General features: G+C 32.2%; 1 protein-coding gene across 1 annotated transcript in view; it reads left to right on the plus strand.

Annotated features, from left to right (window-relative positions):
- Nucleotides 1–1,432: 1,432 nt before the first annotated feature.
- The window catches only part of LOC106476110 (internal alternative NAD(P)H-ubiquinone oxidoreductase A1, mitochondrial-like), a 14,363-nt gene continuing 4,373 nt past the window's right edge, over nt 1,433–11,422 (plus strand). Inside the window, exons 1-6 of the mRNA XM_022380063.1 lie at nt 1,433–1,457; nt 4,460–4,511; nt 6,275–6,484; nt 7,632–7,857; nt 8,713–8,883; nt 10,646–10,805. Coding sequence (XP_022235771.1) covers nt 1,433–1,457; nt 4,460–4,511; nt 6,275–6,484; nt 7,632–7,857; nt 8,713–8,883; nt 10,646–10,805 — 844 coding nt within the window. The remainder of the gene's footprint in view (nt 1,458–4,459; nt 4,512–6,274; nt 6,485–7,631; nt 7,858–8,712; nt 8,884–10,645; nt 10,806–11,422) is intronic.

Raw genomic sequence — 11,422 nt, forward strand, 5'->3', positions numbered from 1 at the left:
CCCCTGTCAGCCGTAGAGGGCGTTATAATGTGACGGTCAATCCCATTATTCGTTGGTAAAAGAGTAGCCCAAGAGTTGGCGGTGGATGGTAATGACTAGCTGCCTTCCCTCTAGTCTTACACTGCTAAATTAGGGACGGCTAGCGCAGATAGCCCTCGTGTAGCTTTGCGCGAAATTCAAAAACAAACATAATGTTTTTGTTTCTCATTTCCAATAACGAAAAACGGGAAAAAATAAAAAATTGTGTGAAAATGATATCCAGGCCTTAGTATGTGTTTAATCATTGCCATATTTTAAGTAACTGAAAGTGTTTTTCTTTCTTTTTTTAAGTCACAATGATGAAAGAACTGTAAGCATCAGATTGCACTTATGAACATTTTATGCACAACCAAATATCCCTGGTCTACGGTATGCAAGTTGTTAACAAGCCAAACTTTCATGTGTGTACACAAACCCATATTAACCGTTAAATTAATCTCTATGTTGTTATAATTTTTATATCCAGTCTGTTACCAAGGTGAGGTCAACAATACATGGATTAAATTAAATTAATTACGTGAATTTCTTTTCGTAGTATCAAAGCTCACGGTGCAAAGGTTTTTAGACTCGTCAGTCCATCTTTGGCTAGAGTGGAACACATACACTTTTTAATCAGTTACAACTTGCTAAATCATCGCTTCCCTTCTTGTAACGATGAGTGAGATCGTGCAGAAAATGTTAGTTATTACATAGCAGTTTCGAAAGGCTACCGAAATGAGATTATGTCAATATTTTTTTATTAACGCTTAAAATGTACGGTATTGAATGCCTAGACTTTTTTTTTTTTTGCCTTCTCAGGGGCCCTGGGAAAATTTCTCCGACCTCCCTGTGAGCATGCACATGGCATAACTTGGCTTCATATTATGTAAGAATTCGGAGAGATGCGAGTTATTTAGTATATTCCAGGTTAAACTTGCCAAAGAGCTCTGTTGACTGAAAAAGATATGTTACACCTGTAATGTACATCATCTGTGTTTTGTCCTTTCTTGGTGGCACTGTAATTTGTTTTGATATTCAATTTCGTGGATTTTGTCACTGGTACCCTTAGAAGATTATATAACACTACTTTGCATCAAGAATTTTAATTCTTTCGGGATAATGTAGAAGTTAAATTTGGCATACTATATGTTTTCTACCTTCTTATTTTAATATATTTTTAGAAATTTATTAGTTATTCTGGTATGTGCAATTTTCACATAACACGTAACCAAGAACGTCATTAAGTTGCTTTTTTCAAGCTACCTTTGTTTTTTGTTATTCTCTTGAGATAACATCAGGTCTGTCTGTGAAGCTGCACCTTGTGAATGAATATACACATCAGTGTCCACAATGGTAGTTCAGTTGATGCCTCGAGATTATAACCTCCCTTATTTATGAATGGGAATGACCAGTCATGTGGATACCGTTAGTCACTCTGGGTAAGTCTGACGTTATTGAGTTATCTAAGTAACGTTAAATTTGATAAGTCTGGTAGAAGTTATTATCGAAGGCAAGTTAGAGACAAAATAGCTCAGATTCAGGAAAACACTATTGTCCAACTTCAAAATCGAGTACACGTAGTGCTTTTGTGCTGTAAATAATAAAGATTTTTCATCGTGCCCATTTTCTTGACCTTCTCTTATCGTGCTAAGGAAACTCGGAAAACCTCTGTAACAAACATATTGTTCATATCTCCAATTACTCTATGAGCCCATCTTTCCATTATAAGGAAAATTAGTTTTATCTGAGAATATTAGATAAATTCAAAATAGGTGTTTACTTGAATTATAATCTATATAACCAGTAATATAACTCTCTGATTCTGAAAGTGATATGGGCATAATAATTCACCTGAAAAGAGCCTAAAACCTACCGAAACATTTCTTTAAAAATACTATACCGAGGGTAGAAAATGATCCCCAACTTTTCAAATACATCTATAAATGGCATTGAAATTCATATCCTGGAGACAAGTTCGGTCATACCAAACTTCTGTAAATAATACAGTGATAATGTGTTTTACATTTGGACTGTTGTCACTTATTATCACACATTATTGTGAATCCAGTAACGTGTTTGAACTTTATTCATTTAAATCATCTCATATGACTCTGACATCATCGGTCCTGATATGAGCTTTCATTTAATTCCTAACGTCGCCTACAAAGAGACCTGTAAATAAATTGAGTTTTTCTCTCAGCCATAATGAATTCTAAGAATGTATAAGTGAAATTAAAACAGAATATTTCATAAGATCTTAATCATACTATATCTGCTATAGCCAGTGCTGACGAGACTTTTTAACGCAATACCAGGGCTCATCAGGCCGACTGGTATAGAGCAGGAAGAGTAGATAATATGTTTGAATTTCTTCGCTGGTCCTTGCTTTTCAATGAAAAAGCAAAACTCACAAAAAAGGTTAAACGGTCTGTTATTTATTAGAATATAATGTTTTCATGAATATTTATGTTTCAAAACAAAAATATTTTACAAAAATATTTGCATATACTCACGAGTGACGACCCCCACAACATAACTAGGACCACATATATTTGCATATACTCACGAGTGACGACCCCCACAACATAACTAGGACCACATATATTTGCATATACTCACGAGTGACGACCCCCACAACATAACTAGGACCACATATATTTGCATATACTCGCGAGTGACGACCCCCACAACATAACTAGGACCACATATATTTGCATATACTCACGAGTGACGACCCCCACAACATAACTAGGACCACATTTCCATATTTTCCACCGTGAACGACATAGATTTTTCGTATTCATTGTAATGATAATTCACCACTGACATTAAAAAAGCAAAAATAAGATACATCTACTCGTCAAGTTTTAAGATTTTAGAGCATTTGTAACACTGTTGATATTTTAGAGATATTAGAAACATTGTGGAGTAAAGAACTTTGAAGAATTGATATTTTAACTATTTCGTTTACAGAACTGGAACATAAATAGACGGTGGTTGATTAGAAGGAATGTGGAAAAGAAGATATACGTAGTTCCCTTTCATTTTTATCATTTATTTGAAAGAAGTTTCATTGCACATTATGCTTAAACGATAAGTTTTCTAAAGGCAAAGCCGTGTAGCTGCGTTAGAAAATACTACAATGAACTTCTACAAGTTGGAAATATTAAAACACACTAGAAACTGAAGTAAATCATTATTCAAGTGGAGATTAGACGCAGAAATAACAACACGCTTTTTAATTAGCACGCCAAGTTATTACTGTCGGTGAATCAGGCAGCAGCTGCAGATGGACTCATTTATGATGTTCAGTGCCGGTTGGCCAACTGATCTAACCAATCACTGTTTTCTACAGAGGTGTCATAGTTTCCTTATTCAAGTTAGAGCAAAGTTATTTAATCTAGTAAAGGATTTGATCTGTTAAACTAAAAAAAAAAAGAACACTTTACTACCAAAATAATTCGCCTCTCAATAGTGTTTGGCCATAAAAAATGTGGAGTTTAAGGAGTTGGACAGGCTGTGTTCCTCTGGTACAAAATAGTTTAAGTGTCATCTTCAGGCAAGTATCGTTATTTTACAGTGGAAAGTGAACTTCATTGAGCCTTCCTCGGTCATCTATATCCACAGAACTTGCTAAGCAAAATCTGCAGAGAAAACATTGTTATAGAGTTGGGAGAACTGGATCTTACTCTCTCAAAGCATGGAAACTATTGAACATTTGGGCCCGGCATGGCCAGGTGGTTAGGGCGCTCGACTCGCAATCTGCGGGTTAAAATCCCCGTTACACCAAACATACTCGCCCTTTCAGCTGTGAGGGCGTTATAATCTGACGGTCAATCCCACTATTCGTTGGTAAAAGATGTAGCCCAAGAGTTGGCGGTGGGTGGTAATGACTAGCTGCTTTCCCTCTAGTCTTACACTGCTAAATTAGGGATGGCTAGCGCAGATAGCCCTCGTGTAGCTTTACGCGAAATTAAAAAAACAAATTGAACATTTGACCACGCTAGCTGAGAATTCACATTTCAGGTGTCACCAGATGCTCAACTCTTCATTCTAATTTTTAAGAAAAGAGAGTACCAGAAAGTTTTGTTTGAGAATCAGCTTACCAAATATGTCCCCGACTTGCAGACCGAGTTTTTAAAATATCATAAATGTCAGGTTTCATTTTCAAAAACATTTATGCAGAATAAATTTGTGTCATAAAAGTAAATATTAGAGAAATAAAATGAAAGGTGTCTGTAATTAACTTCTAGCGAGAAACTAGTTTTTTTTATAAGTTTATCAAAGTATTTTAATGTTTTTCACACGAATACATAATTATTTAATTTTAAGCACAACATATCAAACATAATTCTAAACATTCACCACCAGAGCGAGTAAACGGATGTAAAATGTTTATTTTCAATATATTGAAGAGTATATTGGTGTGCATAAATCGTAGTTGTTTGTTGTAAGAGGCACACGGTTGAAAAATCACAGCATGAAAACACTGGGTACATTTTAAATTCGGATTACTATGACTCGTACAAGTATGACATTTTTTGTTGTTGTTTTCTGTTAAAGTTTGAAACGACGGCGTTAACGTTGCCACTACTAGTAGTAACTACTACTAATACTATTATTACTGATGTTAGTACCAACAGTAATACTACTAATATATAGTAATATCAATTAGATTAGGGTAGTCTCACTTACACTTACTCATAGATACATTTTGAAATGTTAATACAGTAACGTAAGATTTCATCCAGAAACCAAGAGCTTCCACGGTCCTAAGGCGAGTCTTGGATCTTGTGGCACATATTCCCTTGCTTCACTTGCTCAAATAAACCTACCCCCCCCCCCCCACCTTTAATTTGCTTCCACCTCTGCAATATTAATAATAATAAGTTGATGAAACTTAACTAAAAGTAAAAACACTATATAAAGTGTTAAAATATGGCAAGTATAAAAGTATAGTTATGTACAAGATAATAATAATTACTTTTAGTTTTACAAGTATAATAAACATATCTATTTCAGTATTTGTATGACATCAGATTTCTTGTACTGGAATATTATAATCCTCAAAATTTACCTCTTCCCCCCCCCCCAACCTAAAAGATTAAGGATACAATGATGAAGGTATCTGTCCATCAGATTTTAGGCATTAGTTTTAATCAGCAGATTTTCAGAAGTTTTTCCCCTTGGAAATAAGAAAAAATTTTATTTGGGGTTAAAAAGTTAGCTCAATTCGAGGTTACCATTTCAAGAAATCCAAATTTGGTTTTAACATGACAACTAGTGTTCAAAACAGCAAATTTTGAGGAAACTCCATAGGTTACTCCCTTTGGCTGGGGAAGAATTATATTGATTTTGGAGTTAAAGGGCAAGGCCACCATTTTAAAAACTCAAAATCTGGATTCTGTACAAAAGAAACAAACACACCAAAATAATCCAATTATCATGTGGATCAACCATTTTAATGATGTCTATTTTTTTTCAAAATTTGGGTAATACATTGACATATTTCAACAAACCCTCTTATAATATTCATTTCTGTAAAAGTCTAAATAAATTTAGAAGATGATTTGGAGGGATTGACAGGATAAAGGACACAAGTTTAAGATTGGAAAGAGATGGGCTAGGCTCCAGTTATGAAAGTTTTATTTCTTTAACAGGGTGATTCAGTTATGGAATAAGTTGCTGTCTGCAATAGTGGAGGCTGATAGCTTACAAAGAATTTATGAGGGGAATAGATTCTATTCTAAAAACTTACAGATGGATTTAAATTTAAATTTTTTTCTTGGGGTGGTGGTGGAGGAATAGCCATGTGCTCCCCTGTTGCCCATAATAGTGTTAACTATGAGTCAACACTTGGTAAAGGGCAAGCAAAATTGTGCTTTTAGTAATGTAAACGCTCAAAACAACAAAAGAATGAACTTGTGTTGAGAAGGTATTTCAGGACTTTCTCACGTTTTACTTAATAAGCAAAGTCTCCAGTAAGTGACCTGGGAGCTGAATCTTTATTATAAATAAACTTGAGCCTTTGATAGTTAGATTAATTTTAAACAGTTTATATTATCATTATAGTATTCTTATTGATGCTTATTCTTTAATACATAAAATTTTAATATTGTCGTATGAATATGTACATCAGTGTGGCTGAAATTTATTTTTTAGTATTACAAATATATATTCTTTGCTTAACAACAAAGAATCAACATTTGATTTTTATGAAAGAGTGAAAAATGAGAAACTTGACCAAACCCATTAGCTACTTATGGAGTAGACTTGGAAAATCATCACAAAAAGAGTTGGCATCAGTCAGGAAAACACTAGTGATTTTAGGGACGGGCTGGGGAAGCTACAGTGTGTTGAAAAGCATAAACAAGCAGCTTTACGATGTAATTGTAGTATCACCTAGGAACCACTTCTTGTTTACTCCTCTTCTTTGTAGTACCACTACAGGAACCCTAGAATTTCGGTAAGTTTCTCTATTATAAGTATCTTGCTTTGGTATTTACCTTGGATTACTATACTTGCTTGTTATGACAAGTTTAAAAAAATGTTCTGACAAAAAGTACTTTTATAGATTCTCTTGTGAATACAAAAAACATAAAACTTCAGACTTTACGGGACTTTATGTTCTGTGAAGAACGTAGACTTAATTATGATCATTTTTTTCTTTTTAATGTTATCTTCAGTTAACTTAAGTTAGTAACATTTTTTTGAATCTAGTTATTTTGTTCTAACACTTCAAAGATCATAAGATTTTCAGAAACCACAATTTTTTTTTATTCTGCTCATTTTCAGTTAGGAAATTAAATGTAGAGTAATATTAAAATCAGTGATTGACTCGGAAATAATTCAATAAATCTGACTTTAGGAATGTGTTTCTTAATAACCACTAATGATGTATTGATTTCACAGTGGAATAAACTATACAAAGTTTTTATAGTTGTGACATTTCATCACATCAAATGAGTTGATACTGGTGGTAAGCTCTTTTATCAGACTGTGAGACGTTGATTTTCAAAGTAACTTTTATTTCTAGTTTCAATATTTAATTTTTAAAACTGGAAGCATCATACAATTCCATCTTTATATCACTGTATTAATACAGTTTCATCACACAACTACATCTTTATATCACTATATTATTACAGTTTCATCACACAACTACATCTTTATATCACTGTATTATTACAGTTTCATCACACAACTCAAGCTTTATATCACTGTATTATTACAGTTTCATCACACACTAGTAAGAATCTTAATTTGAAGATGAACAATAAGATTTCAGATAAAATTGTTGTTGTTTACTTATCCAATATTAGTACAAATTGAAATAAATATATCACACCAACCTCGATAAACCTTCACTGGCATGAATCTTGTTGAAAGTTTGTTTTTAGTATAACGATGAAGATAATCAGTGCTTAAAAATTGAGACACGAACATGCACACAAAAGACGGGTCAAACTGTGTAATAAAACCACTTGTTAAATAAAATTTTTGCATTTATTATGGTAAGGTGAGCAAAAGATTCATGATAGGTAGATTATAATGTAGTAATTCATTTGATCTATAAATGTTTTTCAAAGAAGATTAAATGATCTGTATTTTAGATCAATAATTGAGCCAGTTAGGAACAGTGGGTTTCGACAGACCAACCATTTCCATCAAGCAGAGGCAACGTCTGTTGATTTGAACAAGAAACAGCTTACATGTTCTAGTGTTTTCCATCCTTATCTTACGTATACCCTCAACTACGATAAACTTGTTATTGGAGTTGGAGCTTTAAATAATACATTTAATGTTCGTGGTGTTAACGAACATGCCTTTTTCTTGAAGGTAAGTTCTTCAAGAGCTTTACATTGAATAAGCAATTTGTTGTGTGATTTTATCACCTTTTTTGTTATTTAAAGATTTTACGTTTGTAAAAAAAAAATTACATTTTTATTTTATAACTTTCTCTATATTTTTGTGTTGTCTACTTCCATGGAATTTCTGTTGATATGAGTGGATACTAACTTTTTTATTCTATGTCAGCGTGTAAGATTTATCATCAACGGCCAAGTCGCTTACTAAAAAAACCTAATCTTTTGAGAGATCGTTATTTCCATCTTTAACTTTTGAAGATTCTTGGCTGTATTATACTAATTGTGTAAGTATTTATTGAAACAGTAATTTGGTTTGTATGTTAGGTACAAACATGATTCTACTGTTGTAAAATTGGATTAGGAATTCTTTAAAACATTACTCAACATTCAGTAAAATACAACACAGAGATAGATAATGAATGTGTTATGATGTTATTAATTTGTTGCAAATAAAATGTTACTCAACATTCAGTAAAATACAACACAGAGATAGATAATGAATGTGTTATGATGTTATTAATTTGTTGCAAATAAAATGTGAAACGTATCAATATTATAAAAATGTTGCACATTAATTTCCTTATTTATAATACTTATTAATATTTTCTTGGTTGGTCATTTTTTATTTTGGGTTTGTGTGTGTGTGTGTGTCTTTTATAATGAGCATTTGTCACAAGATTCTTTTTTTTTTTTCTGTACCAAAGAGACGAAAAATAGGTTTTGTTGTTAGGTTTAAACTGTTAGTAATAGAAATCTAGAGTAGAATATCAAAAACTTTGAAAATCAATTATAGCATACCATATTAATGCACTTTTTTTACATTCAGGAATTGAGCCATGCACGACAGATACGTAACAGAATTCTGAGTAACTTTGAACTGGCTGTACAACCTGAGATCGACGAGGAAGAGCAAAAGAGACTTTTACATACAGTGATAGTTGGTGGTGGCCCTACTGGTGTAGAGTTTGGAGCAGAATTGTACGACTTCTTCGTTCAGGTGTGACATTGATATGTGATATTGTATTAATTAGGGTTACTTAAGTTCATGTACAATAATGTCTATTTTTAACAATATTTTGTAATATCTCTTATTTATTTTTGTGCATATGAAAGGATTTTTTATTCTGTGTCTCCTAGCCTTTTAAAGTATAGTCTGTTACAGTTATTACTGTATTTCTATGAAGATCTTAAGTATAACCTATTAGCTCGTACTATGCTCTCAAAACATTTTTGTGGCAGTCTTCTTGACATTTTTACATTTACCTCAAACTTTTGACTCGTGTTCTTCAAATTTTATAATGTAGCTATCAATTTGAAAGTTTATATTCAAAAGGTCGTGAACAATAAGAAATAAAGGTTGAGAAATAAGAAAAAAAGGTTTAATTCAGTTAAAAATTATAAAACATAGAATTGAAAAAAATAGTTCGAATTTTCAAGCATTAATTTTGAATAAAATGCATCTTTTATTTCATCATTAGCTGAATTCTCCCTTACTTATGAAACTTGTACTTCTTGTTAACGTTGCAATGAAGAAAACAATTTAACATCCATTATTACACCTCCAGGTGCTGTGTAATTTCATACATTCATCACTTGTATGTGTTTCTCGTATGTTTCTGCTAGGTGTAGTATCGAAAAAGTTAATATGTGAACAAAACTGCTACACGTAACAAAAGATATCCGTAACATAAAACTTGCTAAACTCAATAACCTGATGAACAAATAATAATAAGTAAAATTAAACATCATTAAATTAATCTGGCAGAGAAATTATGTACGTGATAAAGTAAACAGAATGAACAAAAGTAAACGTAAATAGAAAATAAAAACGTAAATGTTAATGTAATAGAAAAAGTAATTAATAAATATTAACATGAACTGAATGTTAACTGCTTTTTTTATGAGATTTGATGTTTTAAACAAAATGACTTAAAGCTTAAGCATGGTTATTTTAGTGTTACCTCTCATTATTGAATGTGCACAAGGTTGATCCAGTTGGAGAATTAATATTGGCTATAATTTAGAAAGCGTATCTTCACGAAATGTGGCAAGCTCTTAGTAAACGGTACAAGTCTGTTGTACACAAAATATAGAGTTTTTGTACTAAAGATATGTCTATGAAATGCTAATATCAGTCTCACAAGTTGGAGTGTAAGATCATATGAGAAATAAAAATACTTTTGTTTATTGTAGAGTTTGCATAACCTCTAGAACCTTCTAAGTGCGTATCTGAAGTGTTGTTTTATTTTTCAGTACAATATCCGTGTACACTGTTTCTGGAATTTTCTCTAACACAAACTGTTGCAAAATCAACAGTGTAGGGTAAAATGAAATGTTGATAACTCTGGCATCAGATGCATAATATCACATTGAAAAACACTTTGTACAATATCGTGGCCTGCAAACTTTGATCTCCACCCATACCACAGGGTTAAAAGAACAAATTCATGACATTTAAAATTATCTATAATTGTAAAATTAAATCTTTAACATTCCTGGAGTCTTCTACACATATAGAAGTTAGAAATATGAAGGTAAGTTTCCTAAGAATATTGTTTGAGAATTACAATGAAAATCTACAGTTATTTTCTGTTATCCCCTTACATCGAGAATCATAATCTTTGTTCTAAACTCTGGTAATCAATCTTGTACTTCCATTTGTAATAACGGGATACAGCTCGTGTAAAATTAAATAATTATATAGTGAAGGAAGAAACTGTATTTCGAACATCTACATTGAGGATTCTTGTTATTTGCAGGATGTATCTCGACTATACAGAAAATGTGAAAAGCTCGTCCAGGTGACGCTTATTGAATCTAACAAGATATTAAGTTCTTTTGATAAACGACTTCAAAGTTATGCAGAAAAGAAGATTAAAGAAAGGGATAGGTTTAATTTAGTGCAGTCATCTGTGACAGGTGAGTCTTCTTGGGCTGTCTTTTGCATTGCTGAGATAAATTTTTTTAAAGATTTTATGTGGGAAAAAAAACTTGTTTTATTTCATAAATGCAATTTGTGGAAATTCGTTCCTTTTAGATGTTTTATGTAATACACATTTTAAAAAAAAAGATACTTCTTAAAATAAATTCTTTAAAGAACCACAAGGTTTTGTTAACATTATAGTCTTTTTTTAAATCAATAAATCAATGCAGATTATTTTCTCAGTCATACTTCAAAATAACAGCATAATTTAAAATATTGAAAACCTTAAATTCCAAAACTCACATCCCCTCACACTGTTTTTTTTTCTCTGCCCATCTAAGCATTGGCATGAATCTTACCTCGTTTGTTTCATCCTTTATACCCCACTATATTGCCCATAGCAAGTTAAATCTTGTGATTCTCTCCACCTCTGTCCCTATCCCAGATTCACATATAAGCTCCTCATTATTACATCCTATTCACTTTTTTTTTTATTTTCTTGTCAGCCGAACATTATGACAATGGTTATATTTGCTTGCAGCAGGTTTCTCTTCACTGTTTAATATCTGTCGTTATACCTACGCTTTTGGCAATTTCTCTTTTTGTTTTTTTT

The sequence above is a fragment of the Limulus polyphemus genome, unplaced genomic scaffold, assembly GCF_000517525.1.
Source record: "Limulus polyphemus unplaced genomic scaffold, Limulus_polyphemus-2.1.2 Scaffold9827, whole genome shotgun sequence".
Classification (NCBI taxonomy): Eukaryota; Metazoa; Arthropoda; class Merostomata; order Xiphosura; family Limulidae; genus Limulus; species Limulus polyphemus.